Genomic DNA, 15,941 nt, shown 5'->3' on the forward strand with positions numbered 1-15,941 from the left:
AGAGCTCTGGGACAAGGCTGAACAGTTCCGGTTTTGAGGCAGTATCGGGACAAGCACCTAGCCAGGTTTAGGGGTAGAGTCGTGACTCAAGTTACCCGAGCAAGGTGTTGGACTGATGTCCTCTTATCGAAGTTGTGCACTTGAATGACATTAATGAAGCTACTGGCAGCTGGCATCACTGTCTGCCTTATGCTAGTCACTTTTAAGCACGCGGATATCGATTCATTCTTTTGATCACACTATGACTCTAGGAAGGCAGGTGCTATAGTTCCCATTTTACAGATGGGAGAACCAAAGCACAAAGTAAACTGCCCAAGATCACAGTGCCAAACTGGAGGCTGGCAGAGCTGGGACTCAAAGAAGGTTGGTCTAGCCTGGAGCTGCAGGGGCCCGGAGTCTTCACACTACAGGTGTCTCTATTCCATGTCCACAAGGATGTGTATCTGCCAAAAGAACCAAGATTTTCCTCAAGAAGTCATTCTGTGTCCCTTTAAAAAAGGTCTCTAAGGGGCCGGCCGAGTGGCTCAGTTGGTTAAGAGCTCACTCAAGAGTTTGAGCTCTGAGCAACAGTGGTTCGAGTCCAGCCCGAGCTGAGCAGCCGCTGAGCTGCCAACAGGTAGCAAGATGGCTCAGCTAAAAAAATAAAAAATAAATAAAATAAAATAAAATAAAAAAGGTCTCTAAGTTTTATGACTGAGCATAGCCACAGTGAACTTTTAGACTAAAGATTTAAAAGCAGGTTAAACCTCAGCCATTATAAAACCAACCAAACAACCCCTGAGCAGAGCACTTTAACTTCCTGGAATATCTGTCATGGTAAAGTAAATGCAAAATGTTAACAACTTTCTATTTGAATATAACTTTATTGTTTTCATAAAACTGATGAATTAAAGTAATACAAAAGAGTACAAAAAAGGAGTAAAAATCACCTGAACTCCAGCCCCCTGGAATAACTGTTATCTTTTAGGGGACCATTCAGAAAGAAGTCCGTGTATTTAATAAGCAAACAGAAAAAGATAGCAATTTTCCTTAAATGGGCTCGCTCGCTCTAGCTTGACCTCATCTGGGCATGAAAAGACCCTACAGGGTAGTATAATAGTTAAGAACATGAAAGTAGACTCAGCCTGGGCTCAGTGTCCTGGATTCTGAACCTGGGCAAATTCCTTAACCTAAATCTTAGGTTCCTGATCAATAAAATGGGGATTAACAGCATCTGTCTTCAAAGGATTATTGTGAGGATTAAAGGGATGTAAGTAAAATACTTAGCTTAGTGCAAGGACCTACTAAGCACTCAATATATTAGTTAATTACTTTTAAAAAAAGAGGATCCATTTAAACAGTTCTCTCTGCAAGTGTAGACATTATTCTGTGTTGATAGTTTTATATCAACGTTAACATCTTCACAGTATTCCATTTTACAGGTACCATCACCTGCTTATACAGCCTCCTACTGATTGCTACTTAGGCCTTTTATCCCTAATATGATAATTCCATAGATTTGAAGATGCCCTTTTTACATTTTTAACATCTCTGAAATGCATCTTACAAATGATCGCATTTTATAATTTAATTGAAGAAATTTTTCCTAGATGGCACACAGACTCACTGAAATAAACATCCTTATGTCTACATTTTTTAAAACTTGAGAATTTTCTTAGAATAAATTCTTAAAAGTGGAACTGCTGGTTCATTTTATGTTCTGATACATATCACCAAGTCACCGTTCAGAAAGATTGTACCGGTACAAACCTCCACTGGGACGTGACAGTACCCATTTGTCCACACCCTGGCCAACAGAGGGCAGGGGTTAATCTCTGTCACAAATGAGGCAGAATGACCTCATTTGTTTGTTCCATTTCCTTCACTACTGAAGTCAACGTACTGTAGACAGGCTTCCAGTAAGTCACTCAGCAGGAGCACAAGACGGCTGCCCACACCTGGCAGGTGAGCAAAGCAGGATGCAGGTACCTTACACTTCCGGTTTACTCATCCTGACAGTTCCGAGGGGCATTACTGTATTGCAGAGGGAGCATCACAGCCAGAGCTGAGCGCAAACCCCAGCTCTGCCACTTACTATAATAAAATAGATGCGTGAACCTGAGCAAATTACTGAACTTGTGAGCCTGTTTGTGCAGCCATAAGATGGGGCTAATAACACCAATTTTTTAGTGCCCCAAATTAGAAATGACATATAACTTCATGGCATACAGTAAATGCTCTGTAAATGGTAGCTATTCAAAGCCGACTTCAACTATAATGGCTTACCGAGATGAAACCTGAAAGATCCCAAGAACACTGCATTTCCTTACTGATTTCTTTTGCCAACCAAGGATGACTGGTCTTAAGCCAGCCTCCCCAAAGGAGTCTTGCATAGGAACTGAAATTTCATTCTCAGCACCTATCTGGAAACAGTTCATTCAGATGGGCAGCGGGGAATGAATATAGTGAAAGGCAAACAAATTTTCTGCTATAAGAGAACTCAAATAGTCCTCATTCTTAAGAGTAAACGCAATATTCCTGGTTTAGTCAACAAGATTGACAAGAATGCTTATCAACGGGCAGAGAAATGCCTCTATAAAGTATAACGATACTAAGACTTTAAAATAGTGAAGAAAAAAGAAGCCATCCCAACCTCTTATGTTTTAGGTTTGATAATAGAAACACCTGAAATGAAGACTCTGTGCCAAAATCCAGCTGTTGTGAAAATTGTAACCAATCAAACTCTACTCCAGATTCCTGCTCTCAGAAGCATCTCCAATGAGCATTCTCTTCTCAGTCACACAGGAAACAAGTTCAAATGTCCCCAGGGGACAGGCAGAAATCCCATTATTTTTTTCTTCACAGACTCTCAAACCATCCCATCCCTCATTCCTAGTCTCCAACACCTATGCTGGCACTTATCTCACCAGCTGATGACTGCAACCTCCAGGCTGGGGCTCCAGGCTTACCTCCTTGCAATCCATTATATGCACAGATCATTTATCTCATCAGCTGAAAAACCTTCAGAGGCTTCTTGAGGACAAGATCAAACTCCAAACTCAAGAGGTTTTCTTACCTGGCTCCAATCTGACTTCATTTTCCACTATGCCAATAAGGTTATAACCTTATTCGAGCATGCGCATCGCAAATGCAAGCACCCCCCCCCTCCTCCCAGACACACACCATCATTCTCTTCACCCAGCTCTGATCCTAGTCACCTCTCAAGGTCCGGTTCCAGTCACACTTCTTCCTCACAGCTTTCCCTGACTTCAGCTCTTACCAATCTCTTCCCTTCCTAAATTACTCTGGCAGTTACAATGTGTAACCCAACTTCGGCATTCCATTCAATACCAGTTCACTACTAAGTACTAATAGTGTGTGACCTTGACTAGATCACTGAACTTCTATGTCTATGGGCCTCCATTTCCTCATCTGTAAAATAATAAAAGTCTAAATTAAGGGACTTTAAAAGGTCTTCCCCTGTTCTAAAACTCCTCTAATTTTACATATTGCCACATACTGTTTCAGGTATTAATCTCTTTTCTTACTTGATTTTAGAATTCCTGAAGGAAGAAAGTACATCTTCTATTTCTTCCCCAACTCTCAGAGCGACTTCTCCCAGGATGTGGCTCAAGGAGATGCTCAGTAATGTGACAGTGAAACAGGGCCTTCAAAGATCTGAGGGTGACCCCAAGACCTAGTTCTAAGGCAGCTTGTGAAACCGGTACAGGTAATTAGTGCCGGACAGAGTGGAAGACACCCGACACCCGCACTGCCAGCTCTCTTCCAGAGCCAAAGGTCCGCCTTGAGAGAAAACAAGCGGGCTCTAGACTGGAATGAGCACACGTCTGAGATCTCAAATCGGTTCTTAATTCCTGGGCAGCACTGTTTGAAGTACGTGTACATGAGCCCCTACACGGCAGATGCAACTTTTAGGTGGGCTCAGGTGTTTTATGTGCTCTGGGGTACTCAGAGGCCATGTCCAATGGAGAATCCCTGGGACTATCTCAAGCCTGCCCTACAACGGTGGAGAAACGCAGGTTCAGTTCAGCCGCACAAGGCCGGAAACCTGCAACAGCAGAGCGATTCCTTCCATTTCTATGCCCCAGTGCCCTCCCCTCCCCAAGAAAAACACAAGCTTTTACAAGAGGAAAAGTAACAAAGGCAGATATATTGAAGCATTCAGTTCTATTTTAGGCTTCCAGTAAAATGTTTTTATTTTTCTTTTCTCAGGGCAGCATATGTCAATATGTAGATAGAAAGTTAAGGAAGCGGTCTGCTGGAGGACAGAAGTCACCATTAGCCAAAAGTTAACCAGGAACTCCAAGACAGTGAGAGGATGTAATCCTTCTGAACTCTACTCAGAGGCAGAGGGCAAAGCCCCTTTGTATTACATTATCTCCAAATGAAAAGTATTCAACACCAACATGCACTGCCCCCTTTATCAAGAGAGGGCAATCATATCCCCATTTCAATCAAGTTAAACTGGTCAATGCTATTCCAGTCACTTCTAAGCATGTTTTGGCTCATAACTGAGGTCCTAAAGAGTTATCGAATCAAATCAAAGCCACTTGAATGAAGCCTGTTACTCCTTAAATAGTCAGATGAAGAAAACACTGCATTTTTTATTTTTTACTAACAGCTCTTAAGACAAAGCAATGTCCTTATGTCCCTCCTCTTCACTCAGCTTTTTCACAGAATTATGAGACAAAGGGCAACTACTGTATCATCTTTTTTTTTTTTTTTTTGGAGTAAAGCCACAAGATTACTAACAAACAGCTAATGGCCACCCTTCAAAAGCAATAATGGCATTATGACTTCATATGCCAGTTATCTACTGAATTGGAAAGAACCAAATAAATGTATTTTTTTCTGTCCCCAAAGAAAATCTGAAAGTAAATGTGAGCACTCTGATTCGCTTTCTCTCCCATTATAAAAATTTCTGGGGGAATGTTAAACAGTATCATCTTCTCTAATTATAGGACGGGAGAGAAGGGTTTTTATACTTGTTCAAGAGGTTACCAATTTAAGTTGGAGAACTTATAAAATGTTCATGGTCTAGATCTAGGAAAAACTTCAGTGATAGCAAACAGGGAAAAGTTCTTGTATAAAAATTCTTAAAGAGAGACCTCAAATCCCTCGTTCCATTGCTTTAGAGCTGAAGATACAATGGGGTTAACAGAGAAAACTATGAACTACCAGGCTTCCACGTTCAAGTTTATAGGGTAAGTTTAATAGAGAAATCAAAGTTTATATTTAAAAAGGAAAAAAACAAAACAAAACCAAACCCTTGGCTCCAAAGGGTTTTTGTACTGGCCACAAATATGGGTACTTGAGTAGCCAATCTTATGATATCACTAGCAGGTTATCTGCTGAAAACAGTAATCACCTATGAATATATCAAATTACCTCCTCTGTACACCAATGATACAGAGTAATTTAGTAGTCTAAGTTAAGTTTGCTCTGATTTCTAGCTCTCTTAGAAAACAGAAACAGAAAACATATGTCACTCTGAAACCTATAGCTGGTTCTGCCTGCTTTCTGGCAATTTAGTGCTGACTTTGAGAATACCCTCAAAAAGCTTGGCATCACAAAAAAAGCTCTGAAGAGAACACCCAGTTCCCTTCTCCTTAAAGGGCTCTCCACTATCACCTTCTATGAAGTACAATCCACATGTCTAACATTAAACTACTGAGCAGTAACTTCTGAGTAGAACCCTATGCCTCCAACAATGAGGGCAAAATAATGCTCTCCATAGGTCTGCAGAACTTTAAAAAAAACAACCAAAACTAGTCCTCTTATAAAGGACTATTTATAAAGGACCATTCTACATTTCCACTTTCTTCCGCTTTGTATAATTCTAATAATTTCATTCAGGGGCAGTAAATAAATAGTGGCAAATTCCAACAATCAGACTAAGGCTCAGAGAAAAAAAATGCCAGAACTTGAGAGAGAGTGAATACAAAAACACTAAAGTTCAGGTTTTCTCTTTAGAGTCGACATGCTATTGGATAACACCCACCCTTATAAAAATAAATTACATACCCAAAAGGGCAAGCTGCTCAGTCAACTGGGTCAACAACATCATTAGCACGTGCCAGGCGGAAAGCGAATCCTCATATAAATAGGGGGGCTCAAAATGAGCTGCAAACTGTAAAGAAGCTTATTTTTAAACTGTCAGAAGGTTTCTTTTGTGCAGTTAAGAGTTTCATAGGGGGTAACTGCTCATCAAGTTTCTTCTAAAATCGGAATCTGACTTGTACAACAGCAAGCTGAACCTCATTATTTAGAACTCCATTAGTTTTTGTCACAAAGAATAAAAATGCACTGAGTTCTTTAATGAGTTTTGGCGTATACCTCTAACTACCTCCCTAAACCAGGGGAAATTAATTTCTAACCAACTAGGATCACATTCCAGAATGCAAAAATCTTTTGACAAATAAGACTAATTGAGTGCGTTAACATAAATACTTCAAGTTTAGGTCTTTCAAAAAATCTACAAGGTATTCTGCTCATATACTTCCTTACTACAAGTGTATTGCTTTGACTTTACTTAAAATAGTACCAACACCAACAAGCGAATAGAAATACTCGAGGCATTCACACAAAGGCAGTTAAAGACCATACATCACACCAACCGTCTTAAGTCATATTTAATATTCTGCTTGGTGTCTATCTCGGCTATCTGGATCACATACGGTGGTAAATGTTAAAAGTGGGCAGTGAAAAAAGCAGCAGCACGGGCTTCTTTGTGTGTTATCAGGGCATAGAAGGTAGGTGAGTACAAGAAGAGGCCATCTCAGCATTTGCTTGCCATCAGCTTACCTTGAGGATGTCCCCCCTTTTGAAGCTCAGCTCGTCGTCTGCAGTGGCTTTGAAGTCATATTTGGCGATGGCTTCCATTCTGAGCGCTGCTCAGTGCTCAGCAGCCTGAAGCAGGGGGAAGGGAGTCTTCCCTGCTGAAGCGACCCAGCGCTCTGGGCTCAGCCTCGCCTCTCTTCTGGGACTCGCTCTTGCCCTCCGGGACACACAACGCCACCCTGAATCAGAAGACGGATGATTGAGAGAGGTGGCCGGGATGGAAGGCAGCCCCGCCCTGCCAATCGGCCTGCGGGTCCCAGCCCCCACGCCCCCCGGCTCGGCTGGCTCAACCCTCCGCCCTCCCTTCCAGGCAAGAGCCCCGGTCTTCTTCCTCTTTCAGCCGCAGGCCCAGGCGACTGACAGGCCCGCCGGCCAATGGCAGCAGCTGCTCGAGCTATTCCCGAACACACTTCCTCTTCCTTCCCGCTGGGTGTGCTCGGTGTGCAGGCACCGGCTGGAGTCCCGTTCGGTCTCTGCCTTTCCTCCCTCACCCCTTACACTCTCTTCTTGGGGCACAAAGTGCAGCCCACTGAAGAAGGACCTCCCCCTAAGGATGGCACCCTACTTTTCTCAGTTAAACAAGCCAATCTCCCTCTTTTCCTCCTGGCCAACCTTTCTGCTTTTCTGAAAATGTTGGGTCCCCTAACCCATACATTCAAAAGCAAGCAAAGCACACTTTGGTCCTGAACTGCTTCTGACTCTTCTCAGAAACTAAACCTTGATCTTCTCCTAGGAAAGCGGGAGGGAGAAAGTGAACACGGGAGCTACTTTTTCATTGAACTTAACTACTCTGAGAACAGGTAACCAGAGAAAGGAAGTCCAGCTCCGCCTTTTGCTGGTGGAGATCTGCTCTTGCATTAGGCTCCCTCTCCCCTGAAGACCTCAAGGCTCTGGGGTCACTGATAGCCCTTGAAATGGATATCCACGTCTCAGCATTCCAGAAGCCGCCTCCACATTATCTCTAACTAACCTAAGGAGCAAAGATGAAGTCCTAACCTACACTTGAAAGGAATCCTTTTTTCAGAATCTGAGCTGACAGGTATGTGTCTGGGGAAAGAAAGTGCAGGGAGATGGTGCCAGAAAGTCAAAGAGAAGTCTCTCACAGTTACCCTGAGACTCAGTTACCCAGAGAACAGCTGCTCTGCTCAGAGCCAGAAGAGTACTAAACTGATCCAAACTGCATTCTGCAGGTAAAGAGTCTAACAAGCCTCTGGCAGTGTCCAGAGTGATGGTGATGGGCAGTGCAGACAATGACTGCTGTAGTAAAGCATCTCCAGCCATAAAGATGGGACACAACCCAGACCTTTGCATAACTAAAGGAAAATAAAGCCCCATTCTTGTTTCATCATTCACTGTTTTCATACAGGCTAAATAAAAGCAGAAAACAAGACGGACACTGGCAGAATGGGGACAGGTTATTTATAGTGACACCCTTCTTGGATAATTACCACCTTGCAGAGAAGTCATTTGAGGGGCGTGAGTGATTATTCTTCTTGTTCTAAAGTTAACAATTGGGGCATTAAATCAAGCATAGCTGCACGGAGACTAAGTGGTAAACCAGCTGGGAATATTAAGATTAGAGGGAAATGAGTTACACAGAAGGAAAATCACATGGTAAAAAAAAAAAAAATTTAAGAAAAATCCGTCAAATTCTAAAAGCCAAACATTCTACTGCAGGTCAACTAATAAACCAAACCGGTGTTTATTCTATGAGGCAGACTTAGGGTCTTATGTGGCTCTGGCCCTAAGAAAGAGAAGTAAAGAAAGTGTTCTAGCCAATATAAAAAAACCCACGAAGATTAGTCTCAGAGTATTTATGCTTGTGTGTCCTTGAACACCTTTTAGTCTCTATAGTTTCTTTTTTATCAAACTAATCCAGACTATATATAACTTTAAAAGTCAGAGTATTAAAAAGTTCACGAAAAAGCAGTTCCTTACCCCAACACCCATAAGCAATCATCCTCAATTTTGCTTTTACCTTTCTCTTTGTATTCACTTACAATATTTCTAAATAATATGCTACTACTGATGTTTAATGTATTCCAGCCATCACACATCACCTGAAAGATAAGGACCTAGCTGTCCCACCCCTGCCAACTTCCCCTGGCCCCATCCCAGTAACATCACATATTCCGGTTTAAGCAGCAGTATTACAACACAAAATATTGTTCACTGGTGATTTAAATAGTGTATTACAACCAATCTTCCTTTCTATTACACTTCTTCCATTTTCCCCGGCATTAATAACTGCTTTTCCTTTTCTGCTTACTTTCCAACGTGCGTACCTATTTTTAATTTTTTACAAGTGCTCCAAAATCTCTGCTACATGCCTATCAATATTTTCCATAGACCTGACCATTTATTTTAATTGGTAGCCAAGTCTGATTGTTGGGACTATATCAATAATGGGAAGCTAAAGAACAACTGAGCACATCTTGAAATACAACAAAAAAAAAACACAAGGAGTTTCATTTTTGAAAAATGGAAATCAGAAACCCAGAGCACTGTCAAGGTACTATGTAGAATAGTAACAGGACATAAACATTTGTGTCATTCAAGATTTCAGACCGCTGCAGTATAACTAACAGCCACAGATAGCACAAAAACCAAGGCAGTGTTCAACACTTGGCCTGCTGTTTCTTATCTACCACAGGTTTCCTCAAGAAAGCTTAAACAGACCAACACTCTTGAAAATCATGTTTCAAGTGACTACTGCTTTGTGAGCTATAGCTTGATAGAAATAAAAACAAAGCATAATCAATACCTCATGAAGAAAACTTGAAGAGGTCAGCTTAGTCAACTGTCCACAGAAAAGAGCACACAGGCCAGAGATACTCAAAAGGGTGTGTTTCATTAAAGACAAAAAAATTCTATCACAGATGCAACACTAATTACTAAAAGGAAGAAATGGGGGAAGTAGACACAATGTATAATGATTTTAATAGAGTAGATGTTGCTGTTCATTTCCCAAGAAAATGGGTTGGGAGTACACTCAACACCCAAGCCTAATGACAGTGTGTCTCAACTGTTCCCGGCACACACCTCTGCAGCCCATCCCAAGCAGCAAGTGCAGCCTGAATTGTTCGTTTCTGGCAATACGCACTGTATCCTAAAATGCAGTCTCCTAAAAGTATTTGTAGGATTTTATCTTTGTTCTTCTATTTAACTCTCTTCTCCAAAGTCACAGAAAATAAAATACCCGACACTTACTTACTGGGCCAGGATGGCTTAGTGTTAAAGTCTGTATGGTCGCTACCAGTTGTAATTTTGGGCAAGCCTTTTAAACAAGCCCTGATTTTCTCATCTGCAAAATGGGAAGAATATGACCTACTTTATAAGAGTCACTGAACATTAAATTAGATAAGACAGACAATATGCATGAAATGCTTTGGACAGAGCCCAACAGTAAGTCACTCAAAATAAGTTAAAATGTGACTCTGCTTAAAACATATAAGATGTTCAATTTCACTATTAAAGCTGCAAAACAATGAGGTTTCTTTCATCCACTAATTGGCAAATTTTGAAAAAATTTACAATCTCCAGTCTCTGCAATACTCTGTGTAAACAGACTCTCAGACTCTTTATCCAATGTTCACTCATTTAACATTTTGAGCAGCTACTATGACAATGTGCTTGGTACTGGATTATAATAATAAAACCATTAGAAACCAAACTCTAGCAGGGAATTAATCCAATCTTTTTGGAGAGGAATTTTTAGTATCTATTGATCATTTTAAAATACACACCCTTGAATAAGCAATTCTACTTTACAGATTTATCTCACTAAAATAGTAACACAAATATCATATGCAAAATACATATATATACCTGACCAATATCCATGAGCCTATCAATGGAATAGCTTTCTACATAAGTACCAAGATATATTATCAAGTTAAAAAAAACACTTCAGAAAAATGACAGTTTATCCATTTCTGTAAAGCAAAATAATATACCAATGTGAAGCTAGAGAAAAAAATGCAAAACGTTAACAATGGTTATCTCGGGAAGCGAAATCACAGAATATTTTTCATCTCTGCACTACACACCTCAATTGTATTTTCAATGTTTTTACTATAAGCATGTAGTTGGGGGAAAAAAAACAAACAAAAAACACCAAAATCTTATTGATGCTCTGGAGTTAGATCCAGATTCAATTGTCACTTTATCACTTACTGCGTGGGTGACACTGGAGAAAAAAAGTTATATTCTCTAACCCCTAGTATCCCTCAGCTGGTAAATGGGGATAACAACAGCATCTACCTTATAAGGTCATTTTGATTATTGAGAGAGCACCTGGAAAGGCCTAAGCAGAATCTCTGGCAGGAAGTGCTAGGTGTGTTAAGTAGCATCACCAGACCCTTTTCAAATATCAGTCCACATGTTTTCACAGGATACCTAGAACTTCCATCACAAACACTCCATGGTAGACAAATTAACAGTCCTATTAAGTATAAACTTTAAATTGCTCCACGTCGCAGTCCTAACAATGTTCAAATAGTTATACATATAAAAACTAATCACATCTATAGACTTATTCTATTAGGCTTTTAAATATTTACTTTGTATATACAGAAAGTATAATTTTAAGTTGAGTAATTTAAAGCCACACTCCAGACTCATGATTTTATGACTGTTTTCTGTAACAACAGTTTTGGTCCTTGGACCAGCTGCATCAAAATCCCCCCATTCAGAGACTGAGTCATTGTGGGGTGCCTTCTGGAGTTCTGCAATGTAGTGGCCTTAGGCCCAGAACCTAACCTTAAATAAGATTCACAGGTAACTCTTATGCATGCTACATTTTAAGAATCACTGCTGTACTATAAGGTGCCTTAACCAGATTTTAAACTTCCCACTCAGATAATGCACGATATCTTGGCATAAAATGAAAATAATGCATGTTCACTTGGCACAACTGGGAAAAAGCCAACTTTCACACAGAAAACCAAAGACTCTCAACGGTCATTCAGTAGTGCCAGAAAGTTCTGAATTAAGCAATTAATAATTTCTCTCAAGAGAGCGCTGGTTGGTCTCTATTCTGTATTACTTCACTTCTCCAAAATCTGTTACTCTTCTGCTCTAGTAACAATTTGAACTGATGCACGCATGCAACGTAACAGGAACCACTGAGAAGAATCTCTAAGTACCATCAACTAGCAGTATTTAAGACCCAATAATCCCTCAAATCTGAATACACCTGCTGTGAAAGTGAACTGCCTCAAGCATTTAAATGATTGCTTATAGTATCGGAAGAAAGCTGAGTACAAGAATTAACTTTGTTTTTTATTTGGGGATTCAGAAAATTTTGAACAAGGGAAGGGGCAGCAGAACAAACAAAAGTCTATGGTTGGTTTTCGTTTTTTACCTTAACCACCCCCCACTAAAAAGCCAAGTCAGACAAACCCCAAATTGACCCACTCTTGCGAACATAAAAGAGACACAGAAAGCAAAGTGTAAGCAGGCACAAAAGCATGATCTCAAAATGAAGAAAACAACGAAAACACAAATGAGACCAGGCAAGCTCCACTTGTGACCTAGTGGCAGTATTGATTACTCACGGATGAATTCAATCCTTTGAGCCTCCCAGTTCCCAGGGGGAGAACTTAAGTCTCGCATGGCTCTCTAGCAACCCTTCTGGCTGACTGGAAGAACACAGGGGACCCGCAAAAGTAAAGGATAAAGCAGGAAAGATGGTACCTTCCAGGGGGAGAAAACGGAATCTTTAAAAGAGGGAGAAAACGAAGTGCTCCAAAACCTTGAAAAATTATGCCAGAGAGGGGAAACTAATAATGAGGAAGGGGAAGTAGATTAGAAAAAGGGTGGGGGGAGGGGGCAAGTGACTTGCATTACACAAGCGTTTTGTGTCCGCAGTGGAATGAAGAGTGGAAAGAGAAGGCAACAACGGGAGAAGCACAAAGTGAAAGACGGACAAGAAAGCCCGAGGCTAAGACGAATTTCTCTCGTGTCTTTTCGACTCTTTTTCTGAGACTTCAACACTACCAACAGATCTCGAGCGCACTTCAGTTCCTCTGCAAATCGTACTGTTTTACAGCCTCTGAAGCCAGCCTAGATGAGCTCCCTGAACAAGCTGTAAGTCACGGGGATCATAATCACATACGGTGCGCGTTACGAATGAAAAACAGTGCGTCTCTCGCCTCTCTCACTGAAATCTTTCCTCGAAGCATTCCAACCATGGGCTGCTTATTTTCCTTGACAAACATTTTTTCAGAGAATAGTTCAAAAAGAGGGAGGGGATCAGAAGTGAAGGCACCCTAACTGGCTTCGGCAGCAAACGTTCTACCTCGCGGTATTAATAGGGTTGGTGGAGTTCCCTCCCAAAATTCGGCCCAGAGACACCAGGAGATGGTGACGTGGTGGCCGTGCAGGTCGAAGGAGCATCAATCACCACATCTGCAGCCCGCTGCGAATCCCCCGCCTCCGGGCCAAGTCAGACTGACTCACAGAATGAGCACTCGGTGCTCTCGGGCTTCTCCCAGATGCTTTCTGCGCAAACCCTCAAGGCGGCGGCATGAAATTTAATTAGGAGCCCCTGTCCCCTTGCCGCGGGGTTCGGGGCTCGGTCCTGAGCCAAGGGCTGAGGAAGGACGGTTCCCCAGGAAGGAAGCGCCCCCAAAAGAGGAAACGTGGAGCTCAGAGCCCCGCGAATTCCGCTCCCGCCCCAGGCCTTGCTGCCCCGACCCCCAGGCCCGGCACCTCTTGGTAGGCTGGGCCGGGTCCCTGCGGGCCGACCCCCGCTGCGGAACGGGGAAGAAAAGGCACCGGAGCAGCGCCGCCGCCGCCAGCCGCACTTACCGTGGCGAAGCTGCTCCGCTCCGCGCCCGGCCGGCCCCTCCGCAGCGGTGCGAGCCGCCGCCAACCCTGCTGCTGCTCCCCGAGGGCAGCGCCTGTTCCGGCTGCTGTCACCACCACAGTCCTCGTCGTCGCCGCCGCCGCCCGGTCTCTGAAGCAGCACAGCCGCCTCGCTTCCGCTCCTCTTCGGGGTCCCGCGAGAACTTCCCCGTGCGGCCCCGCCCCGCCCCCGCGAGACTTGCCCCAGCGGAAAAGGCCCAGAGCGCAAGCGCTCCTCCTCCGCCGAGCCCTCGCAGGTAGACCTTCTCGACGCCAGGGCGCATGCGCCAGGCCGCCCCGCAGCAGGTGGCACCGGCGCGGCTCCGCCCCCGAGTCGCTGTAACCCGCTCGGTGCCAGAGCGGGAAAATTGCAGCTCAACCTTGAAGGAAATGCACACCCTAATCACTTCCCTTCCCCTTCCACCAAATCAAGTCAACGCGGGGAGTGGAGGAGAATCTGCCCCCAGCATGAAGTACCCCAAATAGGTCTTGAAATACTTGAGACTCTGGTCCAAACAAACTCTGCAACGTTAAATAATTAATAGATTCGTTTGTTCATTGATTGAATCAAGTGCCTAATATGTGCTAAGCACTGTGTTAAGTATAGAAGGTACAAGGACGAACAGAAATCCTGGCCCTCAAGAAATTCACGGTCTAGAGGGGTAGAGGAAAAGTAAACAAATAGCGCCACAAGTGTTGTTAAAATTATTTGGAGAATGCTAGAGAAGATAAAAGAAAGGGGGGAGGCCGTTACTCGGTCCATCTCAGAAAAGCGGTCCCAGAGAAGATGATGTGATGTCTGAGCTGAGTCTTGGAGGATGAGTAGGAGTTCGCCAGACGGAGAAGCGGTGAGGGCGTTCCAGGCGAAGGGAACTGCACACACGTACAAAGGAACGGAGGCGTGAGAGACTCGTGTTCTGAGCAATGCTAAGTAGTTCGATTCCTGTACTAGGCAGGGTGAGTACGGGGGAGTGGCAGCTAAGGCTTGGAGAAGTAACTTATTTTTCAGTTCCAAAAGCTCTTTCCAATTAAAAAACAGAACGCATTTAATGGAAATGTGCTCTCCGAAAGCCAACAAAATAGCGTTGAAGTGAGAATAAACAAACATTTGATTCTATAGAAAAAAACAAGCCCATCAAGATAAGGAAAATGAATTTTCTTTCACCAAGTATTTATTGAGCATCAACTACACGCAAGGAGCTATGCACGGTAACCTGATAAAGCCACTGCTTCCAACAGTTTATAATCTAGAGGAGAGTTGCCTAGGCTGCAAGGCAAAACAGCTGCTCTGAGTGCCACTGAAGTACATATAGCACTGCAGAGGAGGGAGCCAGTGACGTGATGCTCAGGTACTCAGGGAGGAGTTGGTGTTAGACCTGCAACCGGAAAGCAAGGAGGAAAGAGTGACCAAATCAGCCAATATTTTAGATTGGCCAGAGTTTAGGATTTAGTGGGGGGAGTTATGAGAGACAAGGCCAAAATGTATGGCTTAGGTTTTGTTGGCAAGTGATATGAGACCTCTGAAGGTTTTTAAGCAGGAGATGTCTGATATGCTGTGAAAATAACAAGAGGACCATTTATTTAACCACCTGACGTGTACTAAAGTAACTGTTTCTACAGGGTGGATAATATCCCCCATTTTACAGAGTCAGAAACTGAGGCTTAGAGAGATTACTAACTTACTCAGGGAAACCCAAATATAGTAGACCCAAGATTTGAACCTAGGCCTTTCTTGTTCTAAAAACCATATTTTTCCCACTATGATACTTTGTTCTAGAATGATGGCCAGAAAAAAAATAGAACTGAAAGGGAAGGGCCTAGCTGCTGAGCCGAGAGGAGGAGGAAGTGAGGGAAGAGTTGCAGTTCTTTGTTTTGAGTGGGAAAATTAACAGAGAAATTTGCTAGTCAAAAGGGTAGCTGACAGGGCTGGGGTGGTGTGTGTGTGAGAGGGGATTAAAAGGGGGTGTGCAGGGAAGGGGCAGCTGAGGAGATGATGATGCCCTGTTTTAGAAATGCAGAGTTAATCGTTCCAGGAGACATGCACGTAGAAATATTTGGCATGCTGTTGAAAAGCTCAATGCTTCGGTTCGTCCCTGCCACAGCATTAAGTGAGCATCTACTCTGTAGAGAGCAGGATAGCCCACCACAGAGCTTGAAGCCTAAAGGGGAAGATATACCTCTTAGAATATAGCACCTGTAGTACTCGCAGCTTTGGAAACATATAGCAGTGGACCTGACCTAGTCCAGGATCA

At 43.0% G+C, this 15,941-nt stretch overlaps 1 protein-coding gene across 1 annotated transcript in view; it reads right to left on the reverse strand.

Moving 5' to 3' along the window:
• The window catches only part of GRB2 (growth factor receptor bound protein 2), a 68,217-nt gene extending 54,357 nt beyond the window's left edge, over positions 1-13,860 (reverse strand). The window contains exons 1-2 of the mRNA XM_019644325.1: positions 13,654-13,860; positions 6,805-7,019 (exon numbers count right to left, since the gene is read on the reverse strand). Of these exons, the coding sequence (XP_019499870.1) occupies positions 6,805-6,882 (78 nt within the window). The 5' untranslated portion in view covers positions 6,883-7,019; positions 13,654-13,860. The remainder of the gene's footprint in view (positions 1-6,804; positions 7,020-13,653) is intronic.
• Positions 13,861-15,941: the final 2,081 nt, after the last annotated feature.

This window comes from Hipposideros armiger, unplaced genomic scaffold, assembly GCF_001890085.2.
Source record: "Hipposideros armiger isolate ML-2016 unplaced genomic scaffold, ASM189008v1 scaffold_87, whole genome shotgun sequence".
Classification (NCBI taxonomy): Eukaryota; Metazoa; Chordata; class Mammalia; order Chiroptera; family Hipposideridae; genus Hipposideros; species Hipposideros armiger.